Source organism: Tyto alba, unplaced genomic scaffold (assembly GCF_018691265.1).
Source record: "Tyto alba isolate M040663 unplaced genomic scaffold, T.alba_DEE_v4.0 Super-Scaffold_27, whole genome shotgun sequence".
NCBI lineage: Eukaryota > Metazoa > Chordata > Aves > Strigiformes > Tytonidae > Tyto > Tyto alba.
This window is the reverse complement of record NW_024881301.1, coordinates 2,277,599-2,301,018: the sequence shown is the minus strand read 5'-3', so window position 1 is coordinate 2,301,018 and position 23,420 is coordinate 2,277,599. Positions and strand designations below refer to the sequence as shown.

The window sequence follows — 23,420 nt, the reverse complement described above, 5'->3', positions numbered from 1 at the left end:
TCCGGCGGCTCACGGCCTCCCTGCCGCCCTTTCCTGCTTTAGTGTTTCTCACCGACCGACCAACTACCTGCGAATTACACCGAAATTTGATCTGCTGTCCCGAGTTCAAAGAAAGCTTCCTCCCCAAAAGCACATCGATTTCCTACCCAAGTATCACACCGGTAGCTGGGCAGTCAGAGCCCACTGCTCGAGTACTAATCCCCTGATAAAGTTACCGGTAGGCAATAACAAAAGACAACTTTCCTGTGAAAGGCAGAAACTATTAGGTCTTTCCTAAAGTGCACCGCTTTTGACAGCCTTAGTGGGAATTTTGCCTAACATGAAATCTGGACTCCTTGATGTAACAGCATGTGTTTTACTCAGCTGAGCTGCATCCGGATGACATCTGTGTTTCCAAGAAATTGCAGATTTATGTTCACACCAAACAATTATGACTGTTTAGAGAAATCTGGATGTATTTAAAGATTGTATTTTTTTAAAATAGACTTTTCCTATCTGTAATCTGTGGGTGAGAGAGAATCAACTAAATGACTTTACCCATTTCCACATTTACAATAGAATAGATGTGACTGAATAGGTAGAGTTCTTCCAGTTCTTTATCTTGTGTCAATGGAGTCTGGGCCCAAGTTATAAAAAGGGGGGAAAAAAAAAAAAAAAAAAAAAAGCACCCAGGCGAATGGAACAATGGGAAACTAAGTAATGGTTCACATTATTTAGTTACATCTCTCAGGAATTCTAAAGGTGTGACTACATCACCACATAGACACACACACTCACACACACATGTAAAAATTGGTAATACATAATTCTGTTCAGTGGTTTGGTTTCAGCTCTGCAAGATAGGAGTCAGAAAACACAAAGAAAGTAGGGTCTCAAATATTTTCTGTTATTTGAAGTTAGGTATTAGAGCCTTTTCCCTTCCAAAGTGTCATTTTGAGGAAAAAAAAATGTTTATGATTTCACACTAACATAAAATAGAAATAAAGCAAGCAAAAGAGATCTACTTTGCTGGAACTGCAACATACAGATTTGTTGACCTACTGTGACTGACATACCATGACAATCAAGGATCAACACACTTCATGTGTTTCAGCTTCTTACTTCCTCAATCTCTATATATTTTCATTTAACTCAAAGGATCAAAGCCATAGACAGCATATTTAAATTTGCACAAATGGTTGCTGATTCAGAGTGCTGAAATGTTCAAAGATTAGAGGCTTAAGGTACACAGATCTCAGTAAAATTCAGTGTGTGTTTAGCAAATGATTACTTAGGTCCATATGAAAATATGAGACCTTGTCTTTTTTTAATTTATATACCATCATACTATACAGTCATTTTAGAATTAGAACAGGGAAACCGGACCTATCAGCAGAAGAGCTGCATTCCCTGATGAAGCTACATGCTTACAGTGTACTCAAAACACAGGTATAGCACAAAAGCACCACAACCAAGCTGAATTAAAACCATGAAGTTTAAGTTAGCACCCACTTCAACAAGTTCTCCAAGCCATGTTATCCTCTGATTTGATTCTTCCACTTCTTTCTCGGGCTCAGTGATGCACTCTGAGCAAACGCTGCCTGAACAGTATCAGAAGAGAAAGAAATCAGCAGCTATTAAATTTTTTACTGCTATAGTGTAAGATTGGTGTTGTTGCAGGTGTTAAGAGCTATCAGAGAGCTGGAGCCTCAGTCACGGCAGTGCAGTGCAGTAGTAGGAAGCACCCCAGAAGAAGCAACAAAACCACCCCTCTCCTGAGGAGCAGCACCACCCCCCTGAAGCAAGCACCCCCACGACCGCAAAACTCAGTTTTTTGACACCCACTAAGACAACCATCACGACGAGAAACCCCCTGAGAAAAAGGCTGCAACCAAACCTCTTCTGCCAGGTTTGCCTTTCGACGGCCTCAGCCCAGAGTTGCCTCAGGTTGACAACAACCTCCCACACAGCTCCGCCGGCCCACAGGTTCCCGCCTTCCCTCTCCCTCAGGGCCTGGCCTCCCTCTGCCCTGCCCAGTGCTAGAACCTTCTGTGGCGGCGTGTGCGTCCACCCCTGCCCCTCACCAGCCATACTCTCCCCCTGGGCAACTGTCTCTCTCCCCCTCCTCTTATTTTCTTTAACTGGAGATGGCACGGTGAAGAGGCTGTGCTGGCAGGGTTTGTCGTCTTACCGACAGGGGAGATTGCGGTAGCTTGGTCCCCTCCTGGTTCCTGAGGCCATCATTGGGACGGCGGGTAAGTCTTCAAAAGAAAAGGCTCACCCATGTGGCCAGCCTGCCTGGTGGCCAGCTTGGGTGTTCCCCCCCTGAGCCACCCGGTGCTAAAATTACCTTCGGTATCATCGAGGGGAAAAGGCAATATTGGAAATAGTGGATTTTGACCTAGATTGCCCAAATGCAATAGCTGTAAGTAACAGGAATAACATCTGAGTGTGTATACCTTTAGATAAACCTAAGGGGTTTTTTTCATCCTAAATTCATAATTAGGCTTATGCTCATGCATTATCCTATTTGAGTGTAGAGGTTGGAAAAAGTAATTAAAAATATGCATATTGGTCTGTGTAAGGAAGGCAAAATTCTTATCTTGCAACCATACTCCTGCTAGTTTCTATCACCTGAGAAAATGACTTTTAAGAAACTTGGGTATATATCTTTCACTGCCACTTTCCTTTTTTTCTTAAAGAGATTATAAAATGTAAGGTTCATTTGCAACTGTAAAAACTTAAGTCTTACAAAAAAACTTGGCCTCTCAACCTTTGACAACAAACATCAAGTTAACTGCTAGCAAGAATAGGTAGTTTTATTGGACGATAGGAAAACCCACCTTTGATTTACCCTGCTAGCAGGCTTAGTGAAACTGTATTGGCTAAGCTGCTCCAGCTTGCACCTTTCTTCCTCAGTTCCTTGGAGTCTCTGAAGTTTTGGTAATAACCCATCTCCTGTGCATTTGTAACCTTGTAATCTTTGCATATTGCTGGATATTTTTCCAGGAAAAAAGCAAAAGAAGGAAGAACAGGAATTCAAAAATTTCTTTCAGTAAGCTACTTTTCTGATAGCAAAAGCTTTCTGTAAAAAGCTGCATCTTTCTGTAGCTCGTGAATGCTCCTTTTGCTAAATGTTAGTAAAATTACAGCTACTTCAACACTTCTGAAATTAATAAAAGGTTATGAAAAAAAGTTAATGGTATTAGAAAACCTGAAACAAAATCAGTGCAGCATTTGAATCAATAGTAGCGATTGCTAAACAACTTTCTGTGAGGAAAGCATTATCTCTTCTGAAGATAGACAAAAATAAGGTGATTTTTTTAAAAAATCCCTTTATTTTAGAATGACAGTACTTAACCAGGAAGTTACTCAGAAATGCCTAGTGTAAATATGCTCTTTGTCATCACTGCTAAAAATGATTGACTTTTACCATGGTATAATTAGTGTTGGTTAGCTACCTCACTGTAAATTCCTACAGATGATCAAGTAAGGATGTGCTATTAGGCCCAGATGAGAGTCCAAAGGTGGTTGATTCTGCATAAATAAGATCACATGGAAAAAGAAGTGCCTTATTTCAGTTGAATTTTGTCTCACAGTTTCTACCACAAATAAAATGCTTGTGATAAGAAAGCTTTCCCAGGTGAGAAATATGGTTGCAGGTGTTGTAGCTTTCCTCATAACTATCCAAAGTCTTCACTTCTGGGTTTAATTTTTTCATTTAAGTCTAATTTGACAGTTATATGCAGCTGACGGTGCCTTCCAAGGGTCTCCTTAAGCTTTGTTACCAGTAGTTGATCAATTGTTTTAATTAACTTTCAGAAAGAACAAGGAGTTTCTGAGACACAGAAAGCTATAATGTTTTCCACATAGTGTTTTCAGCACAGAAAATGTGCTGAGGCGTCTGTGCATGTTCTAGCAGCTGCCATGGAAAAATGAATTATTTATATGACAAAGATACCTCCTTACTTCACAAGTGTTACAAATACATGAATTCCTTGCTGTTTAAAGTCTTTTAAAACATTCTATACACATTTAAAAACTATACACAATCAAATCATTCACTTCCCCCCCCAAATGTCTTGTTTTTAACTCTGGCAGGACCAGCTCTAATATGTAAAAAAAAAAAAAAAAAAAGCTATATTAGGTGCCTTTTTTTTTTTAACTTACAGATGGCCGTAAATCCACAGCAGCTTTATTTCTGATTATTACTCTTACTTGCACCATTCGTGCTCTTAGAGCTGACAACTGTGGTCTTTTTCCTGAGTATTCTTTCTTCCCCTTCCTATTTTCTTGTGTCTGGCACTGTCAGGAAATCTGTAGCAAATCAACACAGAAGCTTGTCAAACCCTGAATGAACACTGTGACGCAGAGTAAAGACAGTGGGTTACTTTCAGTTATTCCTACTTTGTGTTGCCACCTTGTTTTGCCAATTGACAAGGTTACCACAAAGAATACAGTTGCCAAGTTAAAGAGATAGGCTTATTTTGCTTTACTTTAAAGCAGCAGAAAGGATAAGCAAGGTAACGCACCAAATCATTTAAGCAAAGTAATGCACCTAATAATTTCTATGTAAAGTTAATACAAAAATAAACAGTAGATAACAAACACGGCAGTTAAGAAATAAAGCAATGCATCCAGTCATTACTATAATGTAGGTGAGGTCTCCATCTTCTCTGTGAGAGGGTCCTGCTTTTATACAGGTTAACAAACAAATCTATAAATCTATATGATTGACAAAAGGCACGGAAGACATCTGGTGGTTTGGCTCACCTCATCATTCTTCTTTGGGATTCCTCCCCAAGCCTGGCCAGGGTTCAAGGAGGAACCAAAGGATTTGGTGTATTTGTGTACTTGGACTTGATAGCAAGTTTCTAAACTTGGCAGGGCACAAGGAGGAACCAAGGGAGTTTGTGTGTTTGTGTACTTGGCCTTGATAGCGTGTTTCTAAACTAGGCAGGGTCAATATATTCCTGTATCGTTTTATCTAAGATAGCTATCTCGCTAATGAGATATTCTATCCAAGCTACGTATTTTGATAATGATTAGATGCTGATGTTATATAACGTTTGGCTGTGAGGCTCATCTAGAGGGCAACTTTGGCTGAAGGCCTCTTGTTCAGGCTTTAGTACTTCACACCTGGCACAGAGTCTGGCTCCAGGAACAACTGAGTGGGTACGTACAGTAGCTCTGAGACATCCGTCACACGTCAGGGCTAATGCACACAAGCCAGCAGCTGCAGCATCACCAGAAGCCAGTAAAGTGATGTGGAAACAAGCTAGGCCAGTTAGAAACCAGTCAGGTGGTGATCTTACCTCCGCTCACACTCTGGTTTGATTTCGCTTAGTTTGACTTAGAGTTGATGGATGAGCAATGCCTTCCATTCCGCTGTGGAGCGAGAAATGCAGCTTCACTTAGCAAAGAGTAATTTTCAGGTGTGGTGCTGACACAGCACATGAGCAATCTACTCTGTAAATGAAGGTGTTTAAACAACAGAAAGAATGTCACCATGTGGAGGATTATGGGCTATATAATATGTATGTGCAAGAGTACGTAGATCTTATGGAGAGGAGCACAAGTGCACACTGCGATGTCAAATCGGGCAGAGCATGTAAACACTTCACGCCCTACAGAGAACCAAAGTTCCAGTTCTCTTGATGGGTACTACATCACTTTATGCACAGTAACAAGTTTATGTGTCAAAGGGATACCTGGGAGACTTCTATTGTTAAAACAAGTACGGAGATGTAAAGTGGAACTCAGCTGGATTTTGGCTGTGCTCAAAAAAACAGGGCTGATGAACTACGTGCACGCATGAGGTGTTACAGACTCCTTCACACCGTGGTTGAGCTCAAGTTTTGAGGCTGTCTGCTGAGAGCTTTCCGGTTGCTCTCTGATCACGGCCCTCATCTGTGCGTCAGGTTGTGCGCCGAGTTCAGGGAAGGAGGCAGCAGCAAGGAGCCTGGGCGAAAGAGAGGATGGAAGAGGGGCGAGTGGCAGGGGCATTGGGGAGTACCGGGGGGCAAGGGTTTGTGGAAAGGGAGAGGGGTTTTCCGAGGAGCCGGGGAAGCAAACGCGGGCGCCGAGCGGCAGAAGACGAAGCCCTCAGGGCGGTGCGTGAGGGAGCGGCGGCAGAGCCCGCCCGCCGCGCACCGCGCTGCCCCCCGGCGGCAGCGGACGGCCCGGCCGCGCGGGGCGCATGCGCCAGCCCGCCCGGCGGTCGCACTGGGGTCGGTCAAACGCGTGTGGTGGCTCCCAGTTCGGACAGACGTCGGGCGGGGGACTGGTGGAACCGGGAGCTTTTCCCAAGTATACCGACGGAGCTAGTAGTAGTAATAAATACCTCTCTCTAGATGTGCATTTTGAGGTGAATTAAATTGTGAAAGATGGCCTGTTACTGCACATCATTCTGTTCCCTCTCTACAGTGCGCGCTTTGTGCGCTCTGTCCTGTCATGCAAGCTTTTGTCATGCTTGGTTGGGTGTGTTCATTTTTCAAAAGTCAGTGTTTTAAGGCTGTTAAAAGTAATCTGTTGATTATAGGGAAGGGCATGTGGTGAGGTAATAAGTAAGGAAAACACAGATTTGTTTTAATTTCACTTCAGTATCACCCCAGAGAAGCCAGACACCTTCCAAAAGGATGTGTGTGGGTACATACATGCAGGCACATGCACATATGTACATATATATATATACATATACACATATATATATGTACAAGATTTGACTATAAAACTTGTTTCAATCAACCATATGATATTTTTCACTCATTAAACATTTCCTGAATCATGTCTTTCATGTGTATGCCTTGAAAATTGGAAAGAGCCCGGGTTTCCTTATTGAATTTGAAATAGTTATACAGTAAAAATTGTTAGTTTTGTTTTTTTTTTTTTTCAATAACACGTCTGGTTTCTTGCGAGTAACTCAATCTTTTGGAGAGCTTCCTGCATGGAAGAAAACAGCTAAATAACAGAGACTTGTGTTGTAAAAGAGACGGACAGGATTATTCTGGCAGTGTACGTGCTGGCAGATGCATCGCGCGATGCCAACCGTGAGTCGCGGTCACGGGGGGGGCGGATGACTCAGCGGAAACCACGAATTGGGGACCGAGCGTGGGCGCGGTGCGACCCCCGGCCGGTGCGGAGTGGGTGAGGGGAACTTTCAGAGGGTGTTTGGTAGGTGGGGAATTAGCTCAAATGGTAGAGCGCTCGCTTAGCATGCGAGAGGTAGCGGGATCGATGCCCGCATTCTCCAGTTTCCCTTTTCAACGTTTATTTGGCTGTAAAATAATCAGCGGCTTTTAAAATCTTTCCCCATTCACACTCAAAATTTTCTCGCGTCATGGTGTGAAGAAAACGGAAAGAATCATAATTAAAAACTGCCATGTTTTTAATATTTTTTTTTTTCCATTGTCAAAATCCTATGTTTGTCCTTTTGCGTACAGGGAGGAAAAAATATCATCTTTGCATGAAATAACAAACCTTACTGTCATTTTAATACAATAATAAATGACATGAACAAATTATAGAGAAAAATAAGTGAGGGATTTTTTTATTGTGCCCTTAAATCTTTTGTTTATGGTTTAATTTGTTAGTTAAAATAATATCTGATATTGTAGCTTAGTGTATAATGAACAAAATTTGGTACTTCTGCTCTGAGTTAATACTCATTATTTTTGTTCTATTTTGGTTGTGTAGGCCATTTATTAGAAACGGTAGGCTAGAATATTCTATAACTCTGTTAATCCTGTATCCTTTGTCAGTGAATTTTCACATCTGTGAAATATCATGGAAATTTTCTTTGTAAATCTATTCTTGCACATTTTAAGTCCTCATCTTTTTTTTTTTTTTTTTTTTAATTCTGATTTGATTTTCTTACTTGCTCATTCAGGTATTTAACTGCTTCTGCTTCCAGGTTGAGGCAGTTTGAGGAAATGAGCAAAATATACTTCCTACAAGTACAATGTATTTGTGTAGTTAGGATCTTGAGAGTACACATATTAAAACAAATAGAAATCAGGAAACAAAAATGATGAATTGGGTTTCAAGTTACGGACGGAGGAGATACTGTGCTGCATGGATGTGTAAGTAGCACCTATGGAGAAAGTAAAGGGAGCTTGGAAAACCTCCCATGGCATGATAAAGAAGGAGTTTACCTCTGCATGGTTGGGACAGAAATTGAATTTGCTCATTTCTGTTGTATTTTCCACGTAATGGAGAGAAAAGAGATATTGTGACATTAAGACTGCTAGATGCCTGTTAAAATGAAGCCTTGGAGAGAAAAGTGTTATGGTCTTCAGGAGTGCTCTCTGGGCTCAAGGACTTACATAAATGTCCTTTTGCTTGGAATGAGAGTCTATAGTAGTTTTCAATGTGATTATTATTGCTTCTGTGTTTTCAGTGTTTCTATTATTGCTTAATACCTGACACTTTCTGTGCTTTTAAAGGGGATGAGTAATGTTGCTCTTCTCATCTAATCAGATGCAAGTTGTGCACGGATGAAATGAGAGGATTCAGCGGGGCTCTGTATGGGTGCAGTCAGCAATCACTCGTGGAACTGTGGCTTCTGACTGTAAGCTCTCTGGACTAATGACTGTTCATTACATTTATGCCCAGCTTTCTGTCTCTTAGGGCTCGTAAACAAGCCATGATAGAAATAGAAGAGCTTTTTCTCATCCCCTGTTGTGCTTTATGTCCTTCCCTTTTATGTAAACTATTTTATGAAGAATTTACTGGATGGAGAGGAGCAAGGGTCCTAGCCCCCAGAAACACTACCTGTGGGAGGAAATGACCTGATGATGGGTGAGTAGTTTCCAGAGCCCCGTGTCTAAGGAGTGACTACTCTGGGTCTGTCTGCGCTTTCTGAGCCAGAAGTTGCATAGAGGTATTCTGTGGAAGGAACTGTGAGGGAATTCAGCTTTGTTTGTTTTTTATTAGTATTGCCATTCACACACACTTATGACCTCGGTAATATTGTGCTTAAATGAGTTACCCAAGTGAGTTGTTGTGAAAAATAATTTGTTTGTACTAAACTTGCTGGAAGATACTGTTATCCTATGTCTGTGTTTGTGGTAGTCTGAGAAAGGGGAATAATTATTCCTTACTTGTCTTTTATCAATACTTTGTTCCAACATACTGCTTAGAAAATCTTTCCAGGGGTGGGGTGGATCTTGGGGACCATCATCTGCCAACTCTGGAGACAGTGTTTTATAGCAAGAGGGCTGTCTGGAGAATCTGCACTCAGAAATCTCAACTCTGTGAAATGCATCTTTTAAACACATTTATTCCACAACATGATTGTAGTACATTGTTTTTCTGAGCTGAGCGCACTGCAGTTCTAAGTTTTCTTGTAAGGGACAGTGTGTGATATTTGACAATGAAGTTTGTAAAAGGTTTTCACTGTAATGATTACCATTAGCCTCTTTTGACCAAGTTGTAAGCAGAAGTTGTATTTCAAAGAAGTCTTTTCTTTTTGAGAGAGGTTACTTCATGACCATGTGTAAGCACTTGATTGTTTGGAAGAAAATGAAATTACACCTTTAAATGTGTTCAGCTTCTAGTTGTCAGGTATTTTTCCTCTCAAGTTCAATGTTGCAAAAAGTGTATTTTATCCCAGTAAACTTTCCACATCAGAAGAGTGAAACAAAACAGCGGTTAGAGTCATTCAGCGCAGGGTTCCTCACCTAGGCCAGTGACTTTATGCTTTTCTTCCCTTTTGGCCCCTGTTTTATCTTTATTTCCTGTGGCTGCAATTAGCATTGAAATAATTTGTTGCTGCTAACCCTAAGGTGGGTCCTACATTTAGTGGGTGGGTGTGGACATAGATGGACTGTGGAGTCTGCTGTGTGTGTGCTTTCAGAGACTCGTGGAATGCCAGTTGGCTCTGGCTCGGGTCTCAGAAGACACACAGTTGTGTTATTCATCATTAGCATAGGATCACTTCAAAAAGAAGGATGAATCCTTCTGAAAAAAATAAGTGCACAGCCATTGTGTGCCCACAGGGCTCCTTTCTGGCCTTGGAGCTGGGCAGGTTCTAGTTTTACTGCAAGTAGAAGCAGGGGCTGGGGAAATGTATTTTGCTCCTCCTGGCTACATTCAGGGTGACCACCATGGATAAGGCTTGTGTAGTGCTCTCCAATACCCCTTTTGCACTTGCTCTTGGTCACAAAGAATAGGAAAAGAGGGACAACTCAGGTGGCATTTTTTTTTTCTGTTCAAGGCCACAATATTTTCTACAGTGATGTTATAATAGAGGAGAAAAATCTTTAAATACTGTGACTTTTTTTTTTTTTTTTTTCTGGTATACTCAGTGTTTCCACTAAAATAAATATTGAAATAGGCTACAGAAGAGAATTCCTACAATCAACTTTTTGTGACAACAGAAAGCTCCACCAATCATTAAAATACAGATTAAGAAATAGTTTCACTGTACTTGAAAAGCTTGCTTCTAATTCTGTTGATGTAAATATTGAAACCTCCCGCTTATTCCTGTTATGGAAATCTGGTCAAAACTAGTAACTTTATAAAAGGAAATAGAAAGCAATGGAAGAACTAAAAGCTACGGTAGATCTGTCACGTTTACGTATCTACAGATAACAGCCGCAGCGTTTGATCCACAATGAACTACCAAAGGAAACACGGAGGGAGGCAGGCGTGCAAGGATGCACCTCCTCGTCAGAGGAGAGGTTTCAGGTTAGCTGGGGGGAAAATCATCTGCATTCCTGCTTTTTGATCTCCACCAGAAGATTCTGCAGATGAGTTTAAGCCCCTCTCTCTTTACAAACTGTAAAGTCAAGAATTAAGCGTATTTATAAACTAGGCTGTTAAGAGCAGCCTAGGGGTGTTGTCACTTGTTAGCGACGGTCACTTTCGTGAGAAAGCGCGGCTGAGAGCGCCCAGGCTGCGGGGGGACTGCGAGTCCTCACGGAAATCGGCACCAGCGGCCCCCGCCGCTCCCACAGCTCCTCCCGTTTCAGGCGCGCCCCTTCCCCGGTACCTGCGGCCGGCGTTTCCCTCGCAGCCGTGCGAAGGCTGCACCGGGTGCCGCCGCCGAGGCCCTGAGGCGGTGTCGGCCTGCAGGTTGTGGTTCCCGGGGAGGAGGCGGGAGGCGCTACTGGCCGCGGCAGCTTCCGGCGGAGCTCGGACCTGGTTCCCCGGGAAGCGGCGGGGCCGGGCCCGGTGCTCCCGGCTTGGCGGGCCGGGCCGGGCCTCGGGCCCCGCCCCCTCCCCTGTGACCCCGCCCCTGTGACCCCGCCCCCGCCCATTGTCCCCGCCCCCGCCGCTCGCACGCTCCCGCGCGCCGGCGTTGCGGCTGCCCTTGTTGGGAAGTGACGCGCCGCACCAAGCGGAAGTGACGCGCGTCGCGTGCAGGCCCGGATCGGTGTGGGGGGGGTTTTTCGACAAGATGGCTGGATCCACAGGTCTGTGAGGGGGGGAAAGGGGGGAGGCTCGGTGGGCCTAGGGGCTGGCGCGGGGAGAGCGGGGCGTTGGTCTCGGGAGGCGCCCCCGGAGGGGTCTCCCTTCTCGGGGCGGGGGGCGAGCTGCCTCCGGCGGGAGCGGCTGGGGCGGGGAGGGGCTGTCTGCTGGCCGGGGGGGAGAGGGAGGCCACAGGGCCGGCGGGCCGGGGGGTGCTCCGGGCACGGTCCCTCCCGTCTGGAGGGCAGAGACACCCCCGTGGGAGCCTGGCCCCCGGGGTGAGTGGGGGGAGGAAGGGCTCCGGTTTCCGTAAGGAACGTAGCGGGGTGTTGGAGAACACTTTACCTGCTGAGGGGTAGGAGTGGGTCGATGCGTGAGTGCAGGGAAAGGAGATGTCGTTAGCCTGGTAAAAATCCTGGAGGAAAAAGATCTGTACTAAAGATACATACCCACCGGTGAGTGTAGAAGTCTCGGTGTAGTAGTACCTAAAATAAAGGATTTACTCCCTCCCCTCGTCATGCAGGGGAAAAGGGGCCAGGCCTTTGTGGTATTGTGGGGCAGAGGTACTCCAGGTTGGTGGTGACTGCAGCGTGGTGGGGAAGAAGGGTGAAGCATCTTGCTCTCTCACTAGGCAGTGACTGGAGCCAAAGGGTCTCCCTTATAGGCAGATGGGAGGGCAAAGAGCTGCAAGTCATCCGAGGAATCCCGTATCAGTAACTAGTATAGCATGTGTTGTGCATTTGCGTGGCAGAATATTGTGAAAGGTGGTGGCAAAGAAAGGGACAAGAATATTACTTCACGTACTAAATGCAGAAATTGAAGGAACACAATTACGCTGCTTCAGTTTCATTTCATGAGAGGCCTGAAGCATGAAGACACCTTTCCCGGCACAAAAAGCTGAAGTCTTCAGGGCCTCATTTCACATTATGTCACCCCTGAGACTTTATAAATGGGATTGACAGAGCTCAGGACAGAGGAATGAGCTGACCTCGGTCAGTCGAGAGTGAACATTGGCAACTAATTTATTTCTGCTCCTGATCCACTGGATCAGTGAGGGATTGAGACTCACAAACCAGAAGAAACTCCAGTTTATTCAAACTGATCTTGGTACCTTACTGTTGGTTCTGTGAGGAGAGCTTGGGCAAATTTATTGGGGTAGGACAGTCTTCTCCACTTAGTAATATGACTTTGGGGATGTGGGATTTACAGAGTAGGATTTGGAAAGGTTACAACAAATTGGGGCATAGAGCAGTTCTTGCAACGCTGAAAGAGGAGTCCAAAACCATACATGATTGCCTATGATAAACTGAGCTAGAATGGATATATTAGAGAAACTTAAGTTTACTCAGCTGTGAATTACAGCATTTTATTTTGTTAAAATTTATTGACTTCCCAGTGTCTTAAGTTTAAAAGGATTTTATTATTAGTTTTATTATGCAGCAACTCCCAAAGACTTCAGCTTATGTCTGGGCTCTGACCTGGGATTCCCTGTAATGCACAAGAAGTAAAGTCGGTTTAGGTCATGTGTGCTGTGTATTGGCATTTGCCATCACAGTCCATTCAGTCTGGCTGGTGTGGAATATCAGTTACTAAAAATTTGTGTAGTAAAAAAAGCTATTATCTTCCTAAAGAACATTCAACTTGATAAGAAGGAGTATTTTTTTGACTAAACTTTCTTAGTTTTACTGCTATAAATGCTCTGCACGGTCTTACATGGGATATTTTAAAATCTCTGTACACTGACTTAGTGTGGTTGTTTGTCTCAGAAATATAGCCACACATAAGGTGTGGCATAAAAAGTGGGAGATGTGGAATACTGTGCATGTATCTACTGCAAACAATGTAAAGTGCTGGTACCGCACGTGTACGTTGTTCAAGAAATGAAATCAGTTAAGTAAAATGAAGCAAACAGACAGAATCATCAACAGAACTGCTGGGAAAATTAGTCAGAGCTTCTAAAGCAAAGTACTTATTCCTGTGGAGAAAATGCTGTTGGCTTTGTATTGGTATATACCTAGATGGGGGGCGGGGGGGAGGAGACGGGGAGAAAGAGGAAGGGTGTTTGTTTTGTTCTTTCCATACAGTATGTGGAAATTCAGATTTTTAAGACTTCACACAGAAGAACTACTCTTGCCAGGAAGCTGTGTTATACTCATTTGTGGAGGAGGGAAGGGAATGATTTGCTATAGACATAAGATTTAACATTACCTAGCTCTGTGAATTTAATCTACTCTTGCTATAAAGTTCAACTTAATCCTTATTTATTTCAGAAAAAATGAATGTTTTGGTTGCATGAAGCCCAGGAATGAAATTCTAGCCCCAAGGAAGTCAACAACAAAACTTTTACTAAGGTCAATTGTCTTAGTTTTATCCCATAAATTCCTCCCCTGGGCTCACTTGATCTTTGAACAGTCATGTAAAAAATTATATGCCTTTAACAACAGATAATTTAGTTTGAAAAATAACTGTTCATTAATGTGTGCTAAAGAAACTGTGTATGTCACTGTTATATTGTTGTTATCTGCTTTCTAAAATCACCTATATTGACTAATTTTACATGTAAATATTTCTTGTCCTAGAAATGGACATTTGTAAGCTGCAGTTTAATTGATCTTACAATATTGCAACTCTTTTTGCTTGAATGTGGATGTAGCTTGTTTGTGTGGGTACTGCTGGAGGTCTGGGGAAGAAGGAGTCATTTTTTTTAAAGAGAACAGCTGTTGATATAATTGGCCAATGTCATATTGATTAGCTGGAGATTCATTCTATTAATCTCTTTGAAAATTCAGAGCAAAAGATGTGATTTAAACATGGTTTCAGGTTAAAAGAAATAATTTACCAAAGCATGCCATCTAAAATCTCTTGTGAAAACTTGAGGCAAATAAACAGATCAAGAACATCATTAAAAGAAGTTAATTCAGGAGTTAATTTCTGCCTTTCCATGATTTGAGTTTTACTTAAAATTACTTTATGTGTATAGGATATAGATACATCTATCTAAAATGTGAATGTTTCTTAACGGCAGTGATCATGTCCTTAAGTGGTTAGAATTTATGTGTGAAAAGATGAGAATTAAGGCAGCAGCGTAGTACTGTGCTCTAACTATGGGCTACTGAAGCTTTTGTCTCCTTCCTCTTCAACTGAGGGCTTCAGTAGCTTAGGGAGGGGTGAATAGGACGAAGTTAATGAAAATTCCCTTTGATTTGCTGAAACTGTGCACTCAGGGGAAAGAAAATCGACCGATCTACAGTCAGCAATTATATGTGAGATTCCTGATTTACTTCTAGTATGTAGTCACAAGCAACCTTTTTCGAAAGTATGCTTCATGTCTTTAAAGGAGCACAGCTAGATCCCAAACAGGTATTTTTCTTCTGTAACATCCAAACTTCTCATTTCCAGCTACTCTAAGGATGAATTGGCTTCTTTGTGTGACTTACGTTGCTCATGCAAAACTGTATTTCCCTTTGAATTTATTTATGATTGATTCTTTGAATAGAAATGGCACAATGTTCAATGTAAGTGCCTTGTTTTCTTAACTTTGGCTTTTACTTATATTTGTAAACATTTAGTGGTGGTGAAAGCAGTTTTAAGTGTGCATGACTGCAGCTGTAAGGAATGTGATATTAAAAATGAAGGGCTGGTAGTGGTCTTGAGTGCAATTAGTCTAACTCCCTGAGCTGTGAAGCAAGGACTGGCTGTCTCTCATGGTGCTTGGGGTTTTTGTTGTTGGTTTTAAAGCTTTTTCCACCACCCCCCCCCCCCCCCGAAATCTTCCATTGAAAAGATTCCATAATGTGAGATAGGGTTTTGTAATACTTCCCCTTAAATCCTTTGCAACTCTTCCTCATACTAAATCAAGCTGATGTCTGTCTGTTCTGTGCTTAGTGGGATAGAGATTGATGGATCACTGTACCCTGTGAGGAGACTCCTAGATATTAAGAGCCATTCAGAGGAGTAGTAAAGGAATTTATTAAGTGGGATGTAGAAGTAATGTTTTAAAGACTATTTTTTCCATATAGGAGATGTTATAATTTAAGGTTTGTATCTAGAGAGCTTGTGCATTAAACTGCACAGGTAGGCTTTCCTGTGCCTCTGACCTGAAGAAGTGGGCATTCAACCCTCTTTTTTTCCCTTGTGGAGGAAATAGTTGTCTATTTTTTTATCTAGTATGCTTTACTTTCAAGAATGTATTCCTCCCTCCCCTTTTCTCTGTTATGCCTCCACCACATGGTCCACTTACCCAGAACATGTCCAAGAAGTCAGTTTAAAAGCTGTTTAGAATTTTACAATCCTCAAAGTTTGTTCTGTGCGTTTAGAATGTTAGTTCTGTAAGCACAGACTTCTTGAAGCTGCAAGTAATCAGGCAAAACAAAAAAAGTAAAATCCTGTATTCTGTGAGGCAGCAAGCACTCTGTGTGGGGCATTTTTCTGTCCTGTCCTATGCACAGGGAGTTACAACTGTGATTGTTCTGCCTGCTTAGAAGCATCTTGTCAAGCCACAAATAATTTAGATGTGCTTCAGCTGGGCTGAGAACAATCTAGTTTACAAATTACTTTTAAACTATATATAGACCACCAGTTCTTTCCAATTTTGTGGCATATATAGGCAAGATACTCTGTTTCTTCTCAGAGCTTTGCCTGTACTGTTTTCCTGTCTTTGTTGCTGGTATTTTACAACTGTTTTTAAATACAAGCCCCAACTTAATGTTTTTCTGCCACAATAGCTGTGTAAGAGTATGCTCACAGGCTGAACACCTTTCTTTTGAGATGATAAAACGGCCTACTTTGTAATCTTCTCTTTGTTTGAAATTCAAGGATGATATCAGGTGTAGCATTTAAAGGCCACTATCTAAACTATTATGTACAATCCTGGGAAATTTTAGCCTGGATGAAGATACAGAGAGTGTCAGGAAGATATGCTTTTCATCAGTTGGAGGCAGATGGTCCATACTGTAAACCTAAGCACGGATGAGAAGGCTTCTCATGTGTGAGAATCAGATTTCCAAGTCTTGTGAGTAGTTGGTGGAGTTGAATTGCATACATATTTGCTAGTGTTTGTGTTTTGCCTTATGCAAGATTTTTCCAAAGGCAGTGTTGTTCCAGTTGCACATGCTGTGAAACTGTTCAGCCTTATTTTGGTGACAGACCCTCCTCTTTCTCCCTACTCTTAAAAAATAAAAGACTACAAAAACAAACAAAAAAAAAACACCTATAAAAAAAGACTACAGCTTGTATTTCATCCTGACTAAAATTTTATGTAAAGTACTAGATCAGATTCAGCTACTCGTGTCACTTATGTTTTGTTGCCTTCCTGTCTCAACTAGCCTGGAGGAGCCTCAGCACAGATTGTGGAAAGACATGAAGGTGCTATGGGGAAAATGTTCAAAATAGTCTTGATTTAACCTGTACTCAGAAGGGTTTTGCTGTATGCTACCCTGCCCAGAAGAGTGTTTTCCTTTGTATTTGTCATTTGGAAGACACTAATGAGATATATTTCAAACAATATTTTGAATAAAATCAGTACATCAGTGCAAAAACTTATGACTGTGAAGCTGTCAGACTGGTTCTGAATAACATGAGCTTCTGTTTTACAGCCTTTTCAAAAATGTGTGGTGCTTTAAGTATGTGACTCTAAGTCATTTCTAGTTAGCATTTTGGAACAAATGGAACCTTCAACACTTAGAACTTCAGAGCTCTAAATTAATCCTTTATTTCAGAAGGATGAGAAGCTTCAACTAGATGAAAAAAAATCGTCAGAAAAACTATGTATAACATCTAGGTAGACTCTGTATCTACTTTTTTTTAAAAAACTGTTGCATTAGACAAAGAAAAAAGAAAAAAAATCACCTCTTCATTGCATTTGTGACTATTCATAGTCATAGTTAAGTGTGTTTGCAATTTGCTTGAAGAAATCTAAAACGGTTTTCCCAATACTTGTAAAAACAGTGTCCTTTACTCAGGATACCAGTATAGTCTTAGTAAAATGTCCAGTTTTATTTGTATTACTTACAATTTCTTCCTTGAAAAAGTTCTAAGCTTGCTTCTCACTGAAGTGGAATATATGATCATGTAGATAATGCATAATTTGAACTTTTGAGTACCATGGCATATAGAAAACAGCAGGCTGAAACATGACTGTCACAAAAATAATGTAGGAAAATAATTCAGTGGCAGTTCTTGTTACTAGGTATGTGGTGGTTGGTACTTTTGCTTATTATATATATCCATAAGTGTATGCTTATGTGTAAAGCTGGAAGAGTAACAATGGATCATATGATTTGTTTTACACAGATAAAGGTTCTTTATGGTTTGGGCTGTGGGTGGGTGCTGAGTCATGTTGGAAAGGACCTTCATGCAAGTCTTGGAACAACTGTTTGCTAATCAATGACTTGTAACCCGTTTTAGACAGCTTTACAGCTTTGCTAAACTAAATCCTTGATGCTACTCGTTATCTGGGTCACACACTGTATTCTTACTATTAAAGCAGACCCTGTGAGAGTCATTCGTGACAAGAGATAGTGGCCTCTGCTGGGTTTCTCTAGTCTCCCACTCCTGTCTCTTTATCTGATTTTTTTTTTTTTTCATGTCATCATACTTTAAAAGATAGCTTAAAAAGCATGTATTTTAAATCCCTTTTCTTCTGCCAGCACAATCTCAGGTTTAAAGTGAAACTTTCAAAAATTGAGTATATCTGCCATTAGACCTTTCCTTTAGCCCTTTCTGCCTTTATATAATTTTATGCTTTTAATAGTGGGGTTAATAACAAGTTTTGTTTATTTTTTTTTTTTTTTAGCTTCTAAGGAGAGAAATTGGAAAGATTTATTTGTCTGATAACATCTTGATTCCTTGGACTATTAAATCATAATTAATATTGCTGGTGGTTTTTGAAGTGATGGATATCTATTCTAAACCTTCTTTACTGGCCTCCTACCTTATATTCTTTTGTACAAACTTGAAATAGTAATAAAATTTTCAGTTTTCTAAGCCTCACAGTGTGTCATTTTTCATAATCATTTCATATACAAAAACATACGGGAAGGTAGTTGAACCATTTAATGTCTCATCCGTGTTTCATACAGTGGTCGCCTACAAAGAGTTAACTTGTAAACCATAGTCAGCCTATGCATTTCCACCCTTCACCAAACAGCTTGGATGTCAATTGATGAGCTATTTGTTGACTTAACTGTTTAATTCCTGTACGGTTTTTCTTACCGTTAGGCACAGCTGGACATGCAGTGTCTGACATAACTAAACTCAGCGTTAACAGTGGTGTTGTTTATAACAAAAAACTTGCACTTGGATATAATATAGACTGATAATTTTAGGCGAGTAATATTGGTGCAAATTTGTAAAATTATTTTTAAGCCATTTACACCAATTTAATTTAGGGACTGCAATCTAGGGGGTTTTTATACTATAGTTTTCTAGTGGTGTGATAACTTATTTTTTGAGGTCTTTTTTTTGGATGGGGTATTTTAATTACTTAAAACTTCTTGTGTGGGAGCTTTGCATGTTTTTTTGTTTGTTTCGTTTTTTTTTTTTTTGTTTTTGTTTTTTTTTTTTCTGTTTTTTACTAAGAGATTGCTTATGCCTTCACTGTTTTGTAGTCTAACAACATTTGTATCTGTAGTAGCAAGCTTCTTCATTAGTGCAATTTACATGAGCACCATTAGTAATTCCATGCCAGCTACTGTACTCCCGACGATCCTATTTGCATGAAAATGCAAGCATAGTGTGAAACAAACTGTAACTGTTGTTGCATCCTTGCTAATAAAGTTGAGTCCAGCTGGAGTTTTTCTCAGATCAGGACTATGTTCTGTGAGTGCACATAGCCATCCTTAGCAACTCTGTGTGCTTCTGCTCAATGACATACGCATGATGGTTCTTAAATTTATTTACTGTTATACCTTGTACAGTGTCAGGATGTTTAGGGTATTGTTGCTACATGAAAAATCAGGAGAATGAAGAAGGTATTTGGAAGTTGGACTGCAGGAGGTGGGGAACGAAGGTTTTCAGGGAGGCATGAACCTTGGGAAGGAGAGGTAGTGCAGAATGCAGAAAAACTTGCTGGGATTTGTGAGAAATGTCTTCTGCATGGATGCTGGTCAGAGGGTGGAGCAGCTCCCATGAATCAGGTGGTTAATGGCAGCTGCATCTCCTTGTCTGCTGCTCTTCTGAGAAAGGTGAGTAAGGGGAAAGGGGGTGACAGTGGGGAGCAGGGAAGGAGGGGAAAGAGGAGTGGACATGAGCATGTTCAGAAGTGAATAAAAACTAACCATATATTTTCCTGGAGGATGTTGACCATCACAGGAAGAGTCCTGTCCGCAAGGCTGCCTTCAGTAAATAATCTGATGAATTATGGAACAGAATTGGTAGAACTCAAAATTACGAGGAGAAGTTAGCTCACTTTCTTCTGGTTACCTGAGAGGCAGGATAAAAGAAAAGAAAGGAGGACTTCGTAGGTGAAGATGCCTTGATAATGGAGCTATTTGTTCTACTAGTTTCTCACACTTAAAAACATAATTAATAAAACCTAAAATTGCACAGACTTTTTCCTGTGAAGTTATATATTTGGAATGCTCACTCTGCTGGAGAAAACAAGTTTGAGGTCTTGTCATTCATACTGTGAAACCAACAGCAGCTGAAACACACTGAATAAACTGATGTTGCTTGCAGTTTTGATATGCTAAGATCTGTTACTCCAGCATCAAGATTTGTGGTTTAAGCCATTTTAACATGTGTTTGTAAATCAGATATGTGTTTATGACATCTCAGCTATTAATGCCTAGATCTATAGAAATTAATTTCTTTTTACCTCCCAAACTAAATAAACTTTAATATTGTTCATATATTGAAAACTTTATTATGATTTTTCTGGTGTCTAAATATACTTTTTTTTTCTCCTAATTGAATGTATGCTGGAGCCTTCTAAGGCAAAGTGGTATTACCACCTCTCCCTCCTTGTGAGGGTGTCCATCACTATACACTGGGTTTTTTGGTTTTGAGTGCAGCTGGTAAGATGTATGTGAAAAGTAGAGGAGAGAACTGAATAGCACCAGATACTTCTGAGGTGCGCTCAGCCTTAAAAGCAGGAGCTGACAGGTAGGGTTGTGCTTACAGCCTTTCCTTTCCAAGTTAGTAGTCTGCCTGCCCCTAAATGTGCAAGCATAAAGCGAGTTCTGTTTTCCTTTGAAGACCTATTGTACTGTATTTAACAGCTGAACCCAAAGTATGAGATGGAGCAGCAGAAAGTACATTCAATGCAAATGTTAACACAGTACAACTAGAACTGCTACTGAAAAAAACAAGTCAACATGCAAATATTCTGTTTAGAATAAATCATTTTCAGTTATTGCTAGTAGATAACGGACGGTCTCTTAAATGTTATGAATATGCATAATGCTGGGGAAAAAAATCCTCTTTAAATCTGTGTTCTGTCTTCAATGAAATTACTGTTTCAGTACTAGAGTTTATGCCCTACCCTAAAGATATAAATACCCTTATACCCCTTCAGCTGAAACGTGCATGCTGGGTTGCAATAAATGGCTGAAGCTTCTGCTGTATTAATAGTTTCTCATTAGTTGCCTTCTTAATATAAGCTGTATATAGAATGTTTATGGCTGTGTCTGCACTCAGATACAAAAGAAATTCCTTTATATTCCTTTTCATGCAGCTTAACTTTAGTTCCGAACCATGTCTGTTGGATACCAACAAATAGAAGATTTCAGCTAAGTGAAATAAATAGAAATTATTGCCAATGTAATTCTGAAAAGGACTATTACTTTAGTTAGTTTTAACCAAAAGGTAGGTTTTAAGATGAAAGTTTATAACTTTCATGCTGCTGTGACTGTTTCTTGGATCTTGCTGGGAAATGTTCCTTGATAAGTGACGTATCTTCATGAGAAAAAACCAAAACCCAAAAGCTGGTGAAATGCATACTTTAACTTCAATGCAGTTCCTGGAGTTGCACCTCCTCCTTGAAGTCTCTCAACCTGTGTGCTTTCAATTTATTTTTTTTTTTTTTATTTTAAATATTGTAAAAGGCAAAAGAAGTTAACCAGTTACAGCGTTCCCACATAGTAAAATATATCATGTTTCATGTAAGTGTGTATGTATATATATATATATTTAATTCTAGTCCTGCAAAGAAGTGGAATAGCCCATTCAGTTCTTACCAGCTCTGTTGAGTACAGGCAATTTCTTTCATTCTTGTGACATGACACTTTTTGTAATGTTTAGGATTCTAGCGAAACTGGCTCTAAATTACCATAAACAAGGAACACATTGAATAAATGGCCATTTGCTCTATGCATGTTCGTTGACGTATATCTGTTTACTTGAGGTGTGAAAACTTACCTGCTACTCATCTCTTTTATTCATTCCTGAAGTTAGTTGTCATGTTTTGTTTCTTTCTTTCTTTTGGGATGAATAATTTTGTTTTATGTAGAAATGGATTTTTACCTGATTATGTCAGACTTGGTTTTCTTCTTGAACTTCTATTTCTATAAATTTTCCACAAGTAAGCTTAGTTAGGTTAGTCTTCATGAGTCTGCAGATCTAAACTTCTAGTGCTTACTGCTTTGCCAGTTGATCTGACACAATGCACGCTTTAGACCCTAGCAAAATGGAGAAAAAAGCATTCAAGATCACTGGTGGTTTTGAGGGGTTGCCCATGATTAATTTTGGAAGCACAGAGTGCTCTGAGGGTCTCTGCTACCTATTGTTTTTTTATGTCATCTGTCTGTACTGAGTGGCTTTAATAAAGTCCTTCTGTATGCTGTTATCATTGATACGTACACATCAGTTTGGTTTTATGTGACAAAATCAGTGATAACTGGAATGTTCGTGTGGAAAATACACTTGCATTACATGGATGTTTCATTCACACATGCTAGAATTGCTTAGTGCCTTATTCACCATCCTGATTAACGTGTATGGGCCACATACTGCTGGTAATTACCTTCATTTCACCATTTAAGAAAACACAGTACTTCCCCGATTTAAACTCAAAACTGTTAATGAAGCATATTCTGTTGCCTGAATTTCATTACTTTGGGACATACTCGCTGAAGAAAAGTGGGTGAAAAATAGCATATACTAAATGTAGCTTTATAAATACTACTGATATACAAAATTATGAATTTGAATTTTACTGAAGTATATTGAAACTTGGTTGGAAAGCAGTTCAAAGAAGTGGGAAGCACCTGTAATTCTAACAAAGCAGAAGTTTCACTTAACAGAAATACCAAGATGTATCAGACCCATTTAATAAAGGTACATTTTTCTCACTGCAGGCTCACTGTACATTTGGTAGCACGTGGTTGGGTTCACTCACAGACTGAGTTTTGCAGCAGCAACTGGATGCTTTTGTAGTTACTGAAAAAAAATATATTGCTTTTTATCGAAAATGTCTGTTTGCCTTGAACAAGAATCATGTGGTTTTCTTGGTTATTGGAAACAGTGCTTTTATTATGTGTGAAGTAACATTCTTGATTTAAAACAACAAAAAATGTTCACTATTTAATTGCTTCATTCCACTACTAATGGTAGTGATGGAGTTCTTTTGTAGTCAAAACTCCCATCTTCAACTTCTTTAATAGGCAAGTTACTAGAAATACTTGAGGTTTTTGGAGCCAGGTTACTGTGATCAACCTCAAATATTTACAATGTAATTACAGTAAACCTGGTAATACTTCTCGATAATAGGTTTCTGATAGTAAGTCAGCTATTTTTTGGATGTATATTTGCATGTTATCATTTCTTATGCCCTAGCCCTCTTCCCTTTCTTTGTTGTGTATTGCCTGTTTCAGGGCCTGTTTAAGGCATTGCTTGTTTTATGTTATTTTTGTGGGTGTGTCGTGAGTTGCTGTTAGTACAGTATTTCAGTTTCTTGCTATATTTTGTCCAGATCAAGATGGCTTATGTATTGTTCATGCCGAAAGGAACCTGTTATTTTCTATGTGTTTCTCTTTGGAATTTTTATTTCTTTCCCTCCCTGCCCCAGGAGAAATGATATTATGGCTGAGAAT

The 23,420-nt window shown here is 40.4% G+C and overlaps 1 protein-coding gene and 1 non-coding gene across 3 annotated transcripts in view; both read left to right on the top strand.

Annotated features, from left to right (window-relative positions):
• The first annotated feature begins 7,158 nt into the window (after nucleotides 1-7,158).
• TRNAA-AGC lies at nucleotides 7,159-7,231 on the top strand. Its single transcript has one exon. It is a non-coding gene; the product is annotated as a tRNA-Ala (tRNA).
• A 4,061-nt stretch (nucleotides 7,232-11,292) lies between these two features.
• The window catches only part of UBE2V2 (ubiquitin conjugating enzyme E2 V2), a 29,472-nt gene continuing 17,344 nt past the window's right edge, over nucleotides 11,293-23,420 (top strand). Inside the window, exon 1 of one of the 2 annotated variants that reach the window (XM_042797989.1) lies at nucleotides 11,293-11,396. In XM_042797989.1, coding sequence (XP_042653923.1) covers nucleotides 11,381-11,396 — 16 coding nt within the window. In that variant the 5' untranslated portion in view covers nucleotides 11,293-11,380. Of the gene's footprint in view, nucleotides 11,397-13,660; nucleotides 13,743-23,420 lie in introns of those variants that run through there. The other variant, XM_042797991.1, reaches the window with a different exon arrangement.